This window comes from Hippichthys cyanospilos, chromosome 17 (genome assembly GCF_059441005.1).
Source record: "Hippichthys cyanospilos isolate Australia breed blue-spotted pipefish chromosome 17, RoL_Hcya_1.0, whole genome shotgun sequence".
NCBI classification, from domain to species: Eukaryota; Metazoa; Chordata; class Actinopteri; order Syngnathiformes; family Syngnathidae; genus Hippichthys; species Hippichthys cyanospilos.
Window position 1 is genome coordinate 4,870,171 of NC_142385.1, and position 16,801 is coordinate 4,886,971.

Below are 16,801 nucleotides of genomic sequence, written 5' to 3' on the forward strand. Positions count from 1 at the left end.
CGAATCCAATTGATTTGAAATGAGGTCTCCAGAACTGCTGATATCCACGAGTGTTATGCCCCCCCCCCAATATAGGAGTTGAAAATGAGGAAAAAAAACCCTCGTTTTTACCAAGCCTATATTTTGAAGAAAGTAAAGAACAAGCCACATCTGTACAGGCACTGCAAATTAACTATTGGCTATGAAACAGATGTTCTTTTATCATCACTTGGTTAAATGCAGCATACAGTAGCACAGGTGAAGCATGTTTTGTGCATGAAGCATGCATTATAAAGCTTCAGACTGATTACAATTGTAATAGCTGAAATCCAGAAACCCCCCGCCCCCTGCACACACACACACACACCACACACACACACACACACAACTCACACACGCACACAATTATCTATCTACCACATTTCGTTTTGTGAAGCATTTGAAAGTTTATAGTATTTTCAGGTCTAAAACTCAAAGCTAGAAAGCAACCACTGAAAGCTACACTGATTCACAATGCAAAGCTAGCATGAGATCAATAAGCCAAAGCCTCAAGGTTTACTTCTGCAGTCAAATGACTGGAAACGCAAACACTTGACTTGCTGGGTCTCCCAATACTCCAGATAGCCTTGGAAATGCATGCAGAATGCCTCCAGAAGGTATGTCCTACATTTGCATTTTTCACATGGTTGGCACATATGTTTTCAAAGAATCTTAATGGAAAAAAAAAAAAAAAACTCTTACAGCTCTTGCAGCTAAATCCTCTGAATTTCATATTGACACTTCAATCCCTTGACAGCTACAGCTCCAACTCACACCCATGCTCACACAGTATGCTATTCTGCTAACCCACACGATATTTAATCACTCTGCTAATAGAATAACGCTTAAACCTGCCTGGAGCAAAATGAATGAAGAATGTGCATATCACTTTATATGCTGAGCTTTTGAGGTTTTATGAAAGGAGAGACAAAAGACATCTGACAGTGTGCTTCCTTTCTTAGAAACGACTTGCTGAATGAATATCAGCACATTGAGGTCATAACAATGATTTTCAAATGCTTATTTTTTTTTTTTTTAATGCTTCTAACTGAAGATTAACTGAGTCATGTAAGAACTGTATGTTCGGTATGGGTTTTACATGACAAAAACTGGTTGGAGGAGCTTTTGCTTTTGTAGTCTGCATTACAGGTAAATAGAAGAACAGAACTTCAGGGTAGAACGCAAGCTATTGCAGAAATCAATGTAGTTTTTAAAACAATCACTGCATTTAGTAATAATCATACATATAACATTTTGTGTTGTCAAAGGATTAAACATTTGATTTGCTTTTTTGGTTTGATTGAACATATGATAAACATATTTGAAAATTTGAGAAAGAAAACACAAAAAAAGAAGCAAATAAGAGAAATTGTCAGGATATATTCAGCTCAGTGAGGTTTATATGTTCAAGAGGACGTAAGAAGTGTAAAACTTATCGAGTCCTACTCCTTGCTATGTACTCAGACGTTAGTATAGATATTGTTTCACATCACAAAGACAGAACACTCCTTTTATTAGATGTCAACATTAATATAAATAATACTGTATGTATATATATATATATATATATATATATATATATATATATATATATATATATATATATATATATATATATATGAACAAAGATTCATACACATAGGTACATGCACACATACACATAAACTCTACATATATATATATATATATATATATATATATATATATATATATATATATATATATATATATATATATATATATATATAGTAGTTCTTTTATACAAGATCTTACTCACTCTTTTGTATTAATACTAAATGTAATACTATATTTTTAAAACTCTTTTTGAACACATCCATAAATGTACATCTTTTATGTTCTATTCCATAACTGTTACATCAGTTTACACATTTAACGTATACACACACTTGCTTTATGTTTGCCCTTTTTTTTTCAAATTTCAAAATCACAGGTTGCCCTTAATTTAAGAAATCAGGGAAGTGTGTTATGATTGATGGAATTGAATGATTTAAGGCCCTTAAATCATGACACACTTTTCCTGATTTCAATGAACTTATGGAGTTTGTTACAAAGTTGGTTATTGAATACCTCATACATTAATTGAGCAGCTTTAGCTTCAACTTTATCATAAAATTTGAGAGTACTTAATTTGTTAAACAATTTGTTGTATATTTTGATCAGTTAATATTTTGTAGTGTTCTTTTCTAGATCTTGTAGACACCCTGACTGTTTGTGTCATACCCGTATGTATTTCCATATCTTCACACAATAAGTCAGGTATGGTAGCATCAATGAGCAAAATGTTGAGAATAATTAATTAAAATCAGTAATTAATTGATCTATTTTTTTTTTTTAATCTCTCCTAAAATGTTTGAGAAAAAAAGTTGTTAATCAGAGTGTTTTATTAATGTACAGTAGATACATTGCATTATTGTGGCAGATTTTTGACCATCAGGAGGACTGGCGCTGTTATCTTCTGTCAATACCAAATCATAAGAAAATAACAAAAATAATACATTGGCCAACTAAACTTCAGTGGTAAGCCAATTCTTACTTAAAAGGAATGCCTATCACTCTACCTTCATCAACGGTGCCCCCAGCACTTTTTTTACAAGTTAAATTTAACATTCATCAGACTGATAGCTCTCACATACTCATGTTATGGCTAACACAAAGACAGCCAATCGGTTTCCACTTCGGGGTGTGATTGACTGATTGAGATTTTCCAACCCCCAACAAGTCAATCACAAGAAATTTATCAAAATGGAATAAAATGGAATCAAATAGTCAGCATACAGAAGGCAAAAAGTTAGGGACTCAAAATGAGATAATGAGGTTAAAAAGAAATATTTTCTATTCATGTAATTAAATGATCACAGTTAATCTGTTCATTTGGTACTTCTAATAATAAAATAGAAATGAGGCTTTAATTTGATTGATGTTTAACGTAATCTCAAGAATAATATTAGAACAAACGCTACAATTTAGTCTGAGTTCAGAGGTGTTATGATTTTAGAGGCTCCATGATATTCTTTCATTAAATTCCGTGTACATTTTCAAATTACAAACTATCTTGATGGCACAGTCAAAACACTAATCACATTTTACGTCACTGAAATGAAATCAAACATAGAAATAAAAAAAATGATTATTTCGTGCAAATTAGCAGAACAACATTCATTCAAATGCATTAATTTATTTTTAAAGACTTATGCTCTTTTTACAATGTATCAATTGTTTATTTACTGCCAATGATTTATTCATATTTAGATATTTGGTATAATTCATGGCAATTTTCAGTCTTTACTTGTAAGCACAAGTCAATTAAGGAGTCCTGAGTGAACATGTCATATTATTCTTGCTGCACTGCAGGACGTAAGTGCCCCTTACACTCACAGCAGTTCGTAATTACTTGGTAACCTGAATGTCAAAACCATTTAAAAAGTCCTCTGTGGTGCTACTGTTTATTGCATATTAAGTAATAAAAGGTTCTCTCATTCACTATATAGTGAATACACTCATCTTCTTTCACATTATTCCACAATTTATCAGCAACACTATACACGTCGATGCCAATGGAACAGGGAATAAACTACGTCAACCACATGTACACAAAAATATACATTGAAGTACTGACCCCGCAAAAATGTAGTTTGTTTGGAACAAATATTAAGAATGCAAAACAAACATGACAAGTAATATATCTTAATCTTACTTAAACTGATAAGAAATTTAATGGAAATAATTTTTAGCTGTATTGCCTGTCAACTGTTAAGAAAATATCACCACTCAACATTAATTGTATCACAAGCCACTCTCCAAACATAGCAAAAACGCTGCAGACATATTGCACTGAAGAAAAAAATAAATAAATAAATAAATAAATATGGATAAAAAAATCTTTCACCTTGTTTTGAAACAATCTGGAGTGCTGAAATGTGTGTGTGTGTGTGTTTTTTATAATTGTTTTTTCGGCTCCAGAACTTCAACTGAAAAAAGGATATTTTAGAGTCCTTGTTTGAGAGTTGGACTCTAAAAATGATCATTACATTTTCCCTTCTTACCACACCCATTAGTGTAATTATATTGCACCAACATTTATACCAAATGACCAAACAGAAACTTAAAACACCTTTGATCAAAATCGCTTGCTAAAAGAGTCCACTTCTATCTGATTGGACTAGTAGGATTAAAGGCTCTGTAACATCATGCAACATAATCTGAATGTACCCAGCCAACTAACAAGCAGCTGTGAGATTTATCTCAACTACACTTATTTTCTTTGCACCACAGAGTCAGCAGGTCTACTATACAAGACAATTGAAGTTAAAGGTTTTCATTTTTCATGTTGTTTTACTATTTGAAAAAAGGAACACCTTTTTCTAGCACACCCTCTGTGTCGCGCAGTGCACTGTTATGAACACTCTTTGATAATCTGCGAATAAAGTTGCGCTCAAGTGTGGAGTTTCATCATATCAGCGAAGACTTCAGCATACCTCATTTTAATAAATTAGACGTTGTATTTCTTTTGCTTTCCATGTTAACTTGGCCTACAGGTAGGACCAGTTTCAGTAAAAGGTAAGAGAAGATGAATTACGACATCACTTAAATGTCATTCAGATGACGGACCTCTCATTTACATTTAAGATCTAAAATGAAAGTCTCACAGCCTGGCATCTAGCAAAATTTCAGGCCACAATGAAATTGACACTTATATAAAACTTCCTAATGAGAGAGCAAAAAAGATCAATATTCACACACAGTTTTTGATCAAGCAGAAACAAAGAGCTGTGATTAGAGAATAATCAAAGAGAGTCATGCACACAGCGATGCATTTCATGTGTATGAGCCACAAGGCCTCAGTACTCACCCAGAAATACATCATCATCTCAGCTGAGAGAGGATAGAAGACCAAAGGATTCAAGACTTGCAAAGAAAGCGGAGAGGCCAGGGCTCGTCTTTTTTTTTCTCTTCCTCTCTCTTGGTCAAACTTTTGTCTATCCTGTCTTGTAGAGTTAGTCTTACTTCCTCAGTCCTTTCACGTTTTTCTTTTTTCCGTCTCTCTGGGATGTAATTTTTGGCAGCGCCGTCTGCTGCCAACCAGTTAATTGCCCCTGTGTTTGTGGATATGTAGCCAAGTTATAAAGTCCCTTTTATGTGTCCCGCTGCCCCTGAAGACAGTCGGTCTCTCGTTCCCGCTGAGTGTGTTCGCTTCTCAGAGTTGCTGCAGAAAACCTCAAGCTGCTTCCTCTCCACTAAAAACACAGCCTCTTCTTTGCCAAAGGGGAAAGGAAAGAAGAAAAAAAATATGGAGAGAGGCAAAAAGGGGGAAAGTGCTCCAAGGCGTTGCTACTGTATCCCCGCTTTGCCTCTCTGCTATCTCCTCTTCACAACTTTCCAACCTCTTGTCCTATCCCTTTTTCCTCTACTTTTTCTTTTTACCTCCTCCCTCTGCTTCCTATTATCGTCCTGAGCAGCTTCGGTTTGGCAGCAGATTTTTTTTTTTTTTTTTTTTTTACGAGGGAGGCACGTGTGAGACTTTCTTCTTGTAGTGTTCCCAGGTGAAGACAGCAGGAGATACAAGAGGGTTTTGGAAAAGCCGGAGCTAACCACACTGAGCGGTAGCACAGATTCTTGCAACAGGAAAGAACAAGTGCAGAGGGGACGAGATGGAGAGCGGAAAGATGCAGAGGGGGGAGAACGTGAGAGGATGGGAGGGGGAGGGAGGACAGAGCCCACATGGCGGATTTACAGGCTGGACATAACTTGTTGGAAAACGTGAAATATAACTACCATACTTGGTATCTGGTGCATGACAGTAAGCAAAACTCCCTTTTTTTACTTAATAGTGCCACATACTGCAGTCAGCAAATCATTTGATTTCATATGTCTTTCCCAGACAACAGTTAAAAGCAGAAACGTGCTAGTTCACCATTTGTGGTTTTAACCTTTCACTCCTGTTGGGACAATGCGTCCCACAGATTTTCAAAAGTGAAAGTGGGTATTCACACATATCTACAGATTCTATTGGCATTTAGCAACTTTTCCAAACACAACAAGCCAGTGCTGGGACCACTGTCAACAAGGTAGGTTGTAATGTACAACTTCTCATCAATTAATTGTCTAGTACAGTGGAAATGTATTGATATGTGGTATATATGTGTGTTACTATAGATTACACTGATTAATATGTATTGAAGGCGTTTGGTGATCATTTTTTTTCTTCTCTGGCACGTTTATATTATTATATTATTATTATTATTATTATTATTATTATTATTATTATTATTATTATTATTATTATTATTATTGTTATAAAATACCGATGGGCCAAATAATACCAGGGCCTATAAAGTAATCTATGGAAGTGGGACATTTTTAAACTAATCTTCCAAGTATCTTAGATGTCTATGAAATGACGTAGTATATGTCATAAATATTATTGTGGGGGGAAAAAATAATATTAATCTGTAGTGAAAGGGTTAAAGAAGTGAGTGTCAGGAAAAAAAAAAAGTTAGAACATGCAGGACATGGAAATGGAAATGTACCCTTTATACACAAATATTTAATGTAACCACAACTCTGAAAACTAAACTCAAAAACTAAACTATTTACTTGAAAGACAGCTTGAAAGCTTGACTTGGTCTGATAAGAGCTGGAATACTCCCAGATATCAATTCTGTTACATCACAAAGCCAACAAAATACCCATAGCAACTGCATGGCAACTGATACAGCAAACAATACGCTAATCACAATAGTAAATACATATCCCTATAATACTGTACGAAGTTGATAAACACACATAAATGGAAAAGGTGATGCATAAATTAAAACATGTTTAAACAGTCAAAATGTTTATGTCAAGTTTCTATGAATTTTTATTGTGTATTGATGTCTTTCAATACTTGTGTAGAACCAGAAGCATTTTCACGTGATAGGAATGTTTGCATGAACGCCGTGTGAGACAAACAGGCAAGAAAGAGAAAGAGAGAGGGTGGGTGAGAATTGAATACTAGCCTGGCTCAGCAACTTTGGCCCTCAAACAAGGACTACCAACCCCCACATCACTGTTCCAGTCAATAAGGTAAGATGCCATTAACCACTTCACTGCCTAAAATACTGTACTGCCTTGCACAAACTGAAAACATAAACAAAAGCTAGCCCATGTTTATAGGGAACAAAATGTAAATATTATCTTGCCAGAAAACAAATAATAGTATACACTGTGCATTGTTGCAATACCATAGCATAGATAAAACTCAGTGAGAGAAAAAACACGTTTTGCCTTTAAAGTTATGGAGACAGATGTTCACTGTGTGCACACAAACACATCATTGGGCCAAGTTTTATAATTGTTCCATACACAAATACAAATTGTGCATATATTTTTTATGCTGGAAAAATGATTTCTTGCAAACAATCTTGTGAAGGGAATGAGTGTCCCTGTAAACTAACTCAAAATGCTGTTGAATGCAAATATTGGATCACTGAGGAAAAGATACAGAGAATGAAATCGAACCACACATTTCATTCTGATTTATATCCATCATAAGTCATGTGGTTTCTTATTAAAAAAAGAACACACAAAAATAGCATTTATACTTTTATATAGTCAACTTTTTTTGCAACCTCAGCAACAACAAGTATATATTATACAACAAACGAACAAATTTGTTTTTTGTTTTAAAGACAAAAAGTCAAAAGACAAATTTTAAAGGATATGACCTGCCCGAATGACTGAGTAGGAAATCTGCACATTGCACAAATTTCCTTAGACTGTATGGTGCCCTTCAATTAATACTGTCAAGGTCATTTGAAGATATTGTAAATTGCTAAAAAGTCTAAACCAGGGGTTCTCAACCCACAGCTCTTTGGCTCATGTGATTCTTTAGCGCCGCCCTAGTGGCTCGTTGGACGGTCTTAATGTTTTACAACGCTGTAAAAATGAGTAAAACAAATATAGAATATTAACATTTCTCTCATTGAAGATTTGTGTCATAGCCTGCGACAAACCTTTCTTTCAGTTTGGCTTGTAGGGCGAGAAGATACAACGCTAATTCAAATTTATTTTGAGAAGCACATGCTCCATTTGGAGCGCCGCTTTATAAGCCTAGTTGCGACCGAGGTTCATTTTGAAAAATAGCAGATGGTTTTTAGCACACTGCTTTTCACGTTTGACGCTGAAACATCATTTAGATGGTGTAAAAAGCAACATTCTAAACACATATGGTGTAACTCAAACAAATGCGGATTAGATCTCATCCACTTGACATATGAGCCCAAAATAAAAATAAAAAACACAAGTGCTTGCTAGGTTTGGATTCAAAGAAAAAGAGAAGAATTGTCTGCATGTTTTCCTTGTAATGAAAAGTTGTCCAACAACAAGAAATTTTACATACCTGCTCTTGAGAAGCAGTCCAGTGATATATATATATATATATATATATATATATATATATATATATATATATATATATATATATATATATATATATATATATATATATATATATATATATAAACAGTTACACCAAAAAGGTAAGAACAAAATCCTCTCATAAACACATGCATAGTCACAAGTTAGCTGTTGTTTTAATTTCTGTTTTTTTTTTTTTTTCAGAATATATTTGGAACGACGCGTAAGGATATTTTTTTGTTTTGTTGTTCGGATCCCAGTACGATGTTCCATTTTGTGACTTGTTTATTGTTTTGCCAAAATTTTAATGAAACATAATACATTACAATTGTAATGGAATTTAAACTTAAAACACCATTTTACAGCAGAGTAGTCACATGGTGCATCATTCTCGCCAGGATGCATGTACTGCATGGAAAATAAACAATTCAGTTATTTATGTAAGGCTTTAACTATTTTTGCAGCTCCAGACAGATTTTTTTTGTTTGTTTGTTTGTTTGTTTTTTGGTTCGGTATAGCTCTATCACCATTTTGGGTTGCTGATCCCTGTTTAAACGCTTGTTTGTTTGTGCACCGCATATAAATAGTCCAGGGTAGTTAAACCATCTCTACTAGTCAGCTGGTTTCGGCTCATCTGCAATTGATGACCTGCCAGTAATTTAAATACAGTTTCATACTGTAACATTGCGGTCATTGTCAAACATTTTCAAACATCCAAACGTTCTAACCTTTCAAACATTATTGATGTGCTGCTGATTTATGGGATTATTTAGGTGACTTGAGAAGAATGCGTTTGCTATAACTCATATAAACACAGTCATACAATTCTCCATTAAACTGCTGCCAATGAAAAAAGCTACTGACATCAGCATCAGCCATACAGACAATGACTTGATCCAAAGGCTGATGCGGTGTGGCCCTGATGTGCTGCAGTAAGCGTATTGAGTCAGCCCTCTGCCCGCTTACTGTAATGCTCTCTTGACGGCTCATCTTAATGTTGCCATTTTACAAATTACTGCAGGTTATTTTCTACGCTGTTGACCTGCAACTTTGATCATTAGTAGTTTAGAAATTTGAGACACTTTGAGACCGTGGCAGTTACGATTAAATGTAGTCCCAGGACAGGAAACGTATTATTATTATTTTTTTCGAAATATACTTTTAAAATGTGGCTGAACACAAACGTCAACAAATAATTTTGATAGACTTGTTAGAAAAACATCATCACTTTTCATTTTTTTTACCAAATGCTTCGCTGACTTATGTAGCTCTACATGCCATATTCACTGTAGAATTCTTAGCCTACTGTATTAAAAAACCAAAACCGCCATCAGCTTTCTATTTTAAAAACTGAAGCAACTTTGAGTTTATTAGTAAAGCTTAATGTATTGATTTTTCCAATGTTCTTCAACTCTTTTAGCCACGTTTCCCCATCCGTCAGCTTGGATCGGTAAATCCTGATTGGATTTGTGTTACCACTAGGGAGCGTAGGTGATATATAAGCACTTAACTGAAACGTCTCTTCAAAAGAACAACTCTTAATCCTCGTACTTAACTATTCAACAGATGCTTCAATATTTTCTATCCAAGTCCTGTTGTAGTGCTGAACTTTTAATCTGCCATTGTTAAATTGCCGTTGTGCAAAGTGCAAGGGGATAAATGGCATTTATTGATGGTGCTGTGGTTTTTTTTTTTAACACGGACAATGTCAAGAGGCTTCTATCAAGCAATCATGGGATGGTGTTAGTATGTCCCGATCACATTTGTTTGTACCTGATTCAAAGTCCGAGTCACCTGATTGAAATGTATTAGGGACAAGTAAAAAAAAAAGCTTCTGAATTGACTCTTTTTTTTTTTTTGTACAAAAAATCTCCCCACCTGAACTTTAATGTGAGCCCTAAAATATTATAGAATATTTTTTTCAATATTTTTTCAAATTAAATTAGCTATCTTTATCCTTTCCAATACATTGATTTGCACATACTGCAAATCTTCAGTTTCTACAACATAGACATCATCGTTGTTACACATCACTAGCTTTGTTTTAGCTTCCTGTAACAAAACCTAAAATATTCTCCTTTCTGTTGAATTTATATGTAAAACACTCACACCCACACATCCACACACGTTAACAGGAAATGACGTTTCTATACCGTTGAAATGTAAAATGTATCATTTCATTATTGTTTTTTAATGGCTACAAAATCAATATAATTGCATATAATTGTGTTATTAAGCAACTTGCCAATTGAAATCTCATTTTGCAAGCTGCTTAATAACACGGGAAACAAACAATTTTCAAGTAAAGTACAAATATGATTATTATGTTTGGACAAAAATGATCAAATGTGTGCATTCTCTGCAAACTAACTCAAATATATCAATAAAAACAGTCAGCAGTATTAGCTAATCGCCTAATTGTCTTAAGAAAAAAGGCAACTTACAAAATCATATCATAAACAGCATGGCAACCAGGACTTTTCCTTTTGTTTCCATAATTAAGAGGACAGGTAGAGATTTCAGCTTTCTTTTACATCTTAGCTGACTACATATCACAGCCATCACTCTGCATGATGCCCCAGTGATTTATTTTCATAGTGTAAACAGCCAAGCAGCAAATAGCCAACTGCTCATAATGGTAATGATGATTATCATCATCAGCAATAACAGCAGTCTTGAAGCAAAATTACCATTAAAAGAGCTGATGTGAGCAGATTATGACCTTGCTCTCTGCTTTGGCATAATACACCCCAAATATCTGCAACGCAATGAAAGCTACAAAAACAAAATATGACCCTCCGAATCTTGCTGTTAACTTTGAAGATCCAGCTGCAAGACACTCTGCAACGTTGTTCTGGATGGGAAATGCCGCTGTGTTATACACAGCAGTGTAAATAAAATATAGCTAACATCAATTCATTAATTTTATATGATCAGATACATTTTAGACATGCACAGTGCTAAAAATAAACATGGGGAATTCTAGCAGAAATTCTAGCTGTACTTTGCAAACGTAGACTTACATTTCCAAATATAAAGGGTACAAAATAAAGTACAATAATACTAAAAGACACCAAATGTTTCACAAATGTTTTCACAAAGCCTTGCATCAGACTATCAGAGGAAATCTAATGATATCTTACAACATTGCTATAGTATGCCACACAAACAAGCCCACATACATCCTCTGCTGTATGTGGAGACAACATCAATATCAATCAACTATAACATTTATCAGCAGTTCAATAAAACACAGCCTTGCAATCAGCAAGTGACATGCAAGTGATTACAGCCTAATTCAAATTTAATTGAAATACCACAAATATTACATTTGTGTAGGTGAAAGGACATCATTCAATATCCTTGAAGGCATAGTCACATTATTTAACATACTCAAAACGTGTTTGTTGGCGACACAACAAATGCCATGTAAACACAAGAAACTTTCCATACAGACACAAGGTGTTTAGAATGGTAAGGAGAAGACGAAGACGATAACTTACCAGTCTGGTGACAAGTGGCACCCCAAAATGCCAGAAGTGATCGTTAAAGAGCCCACTGTATAGCACGTTCCCAAAGAGGGTGATGGTTCCCGGTTTGCACAGACCACTTCCTGGCTTAGTTTCTGCAAAAAAGGATAAATACATAAAAATCAATCAACAATTGTCACCGCACTATACTGGATATAAAATAATGCAATTTACAAAAGTCAAAATTGTGGGTTTCAAAACAAGCTCTAAGTTGGGGGGGTGGGGGGTTCCTTTTAAAGGGAACTCATGAAAAAGTGACATTTTAATCATTTGTATTCACATGAAGTTTGGTGTCTTGAGTGTATTCCCAACCATCAAGTGTGAAATTAAACAACCACATAAATCTTGATGCCTGCCTATTCCTGAAAATGTGTCTGAATGTTCTGAACCATTCCATTGTGATGCAATAGTAATAATACAAAAAGTAATAACATAAAAATGGTCAAACCAGCTTTCTCTGCGGTGACTCGGCAGATTATGATAAACCCCAAAATCTGGCCTTCAAAGGTTAATTGACATTTGTCTATGCAATCTAACAGTTTGGAAAGGAAGAACTGACTCTATTAGTGAAAATGCTTTTCGAACTTTGTTCACTCACTTTTCTTGAAAGAACATTCTGAATCCCTGCTTCTAACCCTGACCACTCCGAGAAATACGGTACTTTTGTGAGACCCTGGGCAAAAAAAAAAAAAAAAAGGGGGTGGGGGTGGGCGGTTTCAACATGAAACCATAACATTGTTATATTTTGTTCCATAGTTAAAAGTGCTTTTTTTTAACATGCATATACAGTACGTGTTTAAACCCATGCTTCTTTTGATCTGGACATTATATCAGCACACTACAGGTAGATTTTTTTAGCTAGACTGCAGGTATTAAATAATGCAATGACACAGGTCATGCACAGACAAAAACAAAGAGGTGGGGGCATTTAAACCAATCAAACAAGAGGCAAATATTGATTCCTGCATTCACACTAAACCAAACAAACTGCCACAAGGGAAACACACTTCAGGGAACCATACCATGGTTAATGCACCCAGTTTGTCTCTTCTATGCTGAATGCACATCCTGTCCAGAATGTTTGTTTAGTCAGAGCTGCCTTCAAATCTATGGTACATCAGTTAAAAGACCCCCTGGTAAACCCTATGTTCTTATCTAAATATACATTATGTGATTTGTTTTAAAAATATATATACTGCAGGATCAATTTAGTATCCGATTTATAATAAGCTAAATATAATTTGACCCCACTGCCTTTATGTCTCAATGATTCTGAACCGTGGATCTACTTGTCAAATTTAGCAGCAGCCTTTACTCCCCACCTGCTTTGATGACCATCATAAACATTGAGACAGTCTTAACTCATATAGATGCTCACTTAATCAACAAACTGGACTAGACCGATAACACAGACACTAATGGAAAAGTCAGCAAACAGCCAACAGCAAATGAGCAATGTCAATTGAACCTGTGCCTTCACAAGAGTGCACCGATTTTATTCAGCAATCCATGGGTTATGTGCAGCCTAAACCATGACAATTATCCCATATGCACCACGAATTATCACATTCCTGCAAGTACAAGTCAAGTTTGTTTTCCCATATCCAAACCCCATATTAGGGGGGTTGACTTAAAACCACATAACTCACAACAGACCAATTTTATTCCGCATATCTGTGTTTGAATAACATTAATTAAAATGCGAAATAAGTCATATTATGTATTTTACCAGGCTTAAAATGATTATATATACATCATTTCCATGTAAATCATCTACTGACTTCTATCTTTAACATAACTAGCAAGCTTGGGACCCATGGCTAACCCTTTCAAGTTTGAATTAAGCAATAAAATGCACTATAAATAGGGTTTTGTAACCACTCGCAATAGAACAAAGCTTTACCATTCTGCCATTTTGAAACGAGTGAGGGCGACCAATAGCAGACAACCATCTTTGTGAGGAGACGCCGACCAATAGCAGACCAGCATTGGAGTGATGCGTTGCATGGAGGCATTGACGGCAACTGAAAATAAGTGCAATTACCTAAAAATGCCCAAAGATGGTTACAAAAACACACAAATACAGCCAAGCCCCTAGGGTCAGTTGTTTTTGTCGCAAAACCGGGAAAATACCATAAAGAGGGGATGAAAAAACTCAGTATTCCACATCGCATTGTGAAAACAACGTGCGCCAGGGACGCTGTAACACGGGGGTGCACTGTACATCTAATTCGATATAGAATGCATCCCTTTTAGAACGTTTGCACAGAAAAGATGCACTTTCATCAAGTGCCGCCATATTGTCTCTTTTTTTTTGTCAACAACGAGACTGGCTAATTTTTCCAGTGGACTTTGATGCATAATGAAAAGGATACAACGGCTTGACTTTTTCCCTTCAGCCCTTGGACGTGTGCTTGAACAAGATATTTGGATGTCAGCTGGCGGGGGGAGAAAAAGCAAAGGGCAACATTCCATGCTTCTATCTCACAATAGTCGTTCCTTGGGCAAAGAAACCCTGGGAGAATACTCCAAGTAAGGTGATCAGCAAATCATCTCAGAATCATCCATTTAAAAAAAATTTGACCAGACCAAGGATGACTACCTGTGTAAGAGTAACGAGGATGTTTACGCATATGATGAGTAGGAAGGGAAGAGAAGTTACAGGAAGAGAACATCCAGAACTTAAATGGAAGAAGCGTGTCAGATAGTAATGATGACGTTTAGGGCTTTTCAACAAATTTATACACAGGTGCGTCAAATCATTGTATTGTTAAAACATACGTTTCAGCCTTTGCGTCTACAGTACATGCACGTGTACATTGCCTTGGAGTTGTCCCCACCCACATAACAGCTATTTTTCAATATACAATGAAGAAATACGTCTAAAAATACTGTACTTTTGTCATTTTAATAACACACACCAAGTGTTAGAATTGGACAGCCATGATCTATCTAACCACTAAAGTCAGGGGTAGGGCTATGATCGCGTTTTGGAAAAATTCACTCAAATTGATGTAAAAGAGGGCGAGGTACTTAAAAGCGATGTCAACTCTTACTCTGAGAATTACAGTTGTTTTACTGAAACCTGGCACTCTTGAACCATTTGGTACCCTCGGCGGGGTCTTGGTTCTCAGTTTAGGGATTGCATGTGTTTACCTTAGGTGCAAAATTTGCCGAGCAAACAATGATGCAAAACCAATGATTTTCAGCCTTGTACTAATATAGCTGTGCCACTAGGGCCCTCAGGCATGGAGTTTGCATGTGGTCTTCTGTTCTATGTCTTGGATAGTGTTGAGCCTATCCTTAGGGGGCTTAGGGCACAGTGGATCATGTGGTTACCGTGTAATCCTCATCACAAGGTTCATGATTCAAGTCATGGTGCAGGCCATTTGATGGCCAAGACAAGTCTCTCCAGACTAGATGAATGCTTTTGGGACGGACAATTTGGAATTATGTACTTTGTACATAACACCACTTGTCAACACCACATTGCAATATTTAAAACAGTACACTATAGGAAACTATAGGGATAATTGTGGGACACAGATGAAAAAAAAAGGTAATTATGTCAAATATACAATTTAATACCTAACATGCTCTCTCACTCTCATGCTCTCTCTTGTTGAAAATGGATCAGCGGATAAAAATAGGGGCATTGATGATGGATAGACCCCCAGTCTATAGTTAACACGATCATAAGTCCTACAAAGAGATTGTAACAAAGAAAATGCAACACATCAAGATGGCATAGGAAGCATTGAATTCTGACATCACTCATTTTTCTTGCCAACACAAATGCTTTGTGCTGATGTCAAAATAATTTTATGGATTAGGGACAGTCATCAGTAATGATACTAAAAAGGTTGGAGTTAACAATAAAAATGAAAAAACACTTTTGCTCCTTCATAAACCACCTGGATCGTCTTCATTGACATCCATCACAAATCACATTCACCAGGAATTTCTTACGATGCTAAATAAATGCTTTGTTGCCTTAAGAAATACATGGTAAATTGGTCAGTTTATTGTTCACATTATATCATATTCATTTCATGTGTATGAGGGTTCAGTGCACACTAATGTAATGCATTAATCTAAAAATTTGAAGACACAGTGCTGAATGTTTAAACACATGAAGATTGTCAACGGTGAATGTGAAAAGTCTATGCAATAATTGACAGATTTTTCTCTATAAAACAATCAAGATAAAACTTTTCAAAGCAATGATTTGAGATAATGTGGTTGTACCCTCTTATCGTCGGTGATATACCTCATAGTTCATAGTTAACAAAACACATGCGAAATGGGAGGCAGAGAACGCCTGCCCCCATTTAAAAGAGTGGCACAGGACATGATGTTTATGGAGAGTATGACATAAGTACAAAAATATTTAACTGTGGCAACAATGCAATTAACCTTTGCACGAAATACCAATTTGTGCCCAGGGGTATAACATGCAAACAACATAGAAATTCGTGGCAAGTAGCTTTTTAAGGTTTTACAAGAAAGTAATCCCCCATTTTTCCCGATTAAAGGGGATTGGAATATTACATTTCAAGTAAACTTTGATTTGTATCACGTTTGTTCAGGTACAGGCTTCACTCTAATTAGACTTACGGGCACTGCTAATATTACCGCAACTCTCTGCGAGACTACAGCCAAAGGGATGGGCTGAGAAGGGGATGGATGACAGTACAATTACTGTATAAGATTAAGTATTTAAGAATTAAGTAAACATGTGTACTGCAGTAGTTTGAAGTCCAAGGAGGGCCCGTGACAAATGCATTTATAGTAAACGTCTATCTGCCATGCAGAAACATCCATAGAGAAAGGTG

At 35.7% G+C, this 16,801-nt stretch overlaps 1 protein-coding gene across 2 annotated transcripts in view; it reads right to left on the reverse strand.

Moving 5' to 3' along the window:
- The window catches only part of rbfox3a (RNA binding fox-1 homolog 3a), a 484,791-nt gene that overhangs the window by 191,067 nt on the left and 276,923 nt on the right, over positions 1 to 16,801 (reverse strand). The window contains exon 8 of one of the 2 annotated variants that reach the window (XM_088438810.1): positions 11,940 to 12,061. In XM_088438810.1, coding sequence (XP_088294936.1) covers positions 11,940 to 12,061 — 122 coding nt within the window. Of the gene's footprint in view, positions 1 to 11,939; positions 12,084 to 16,801 lie in introns of those variants that run through there. The other variant, XM_088438809.1, reaches the window with a different exon arrangement.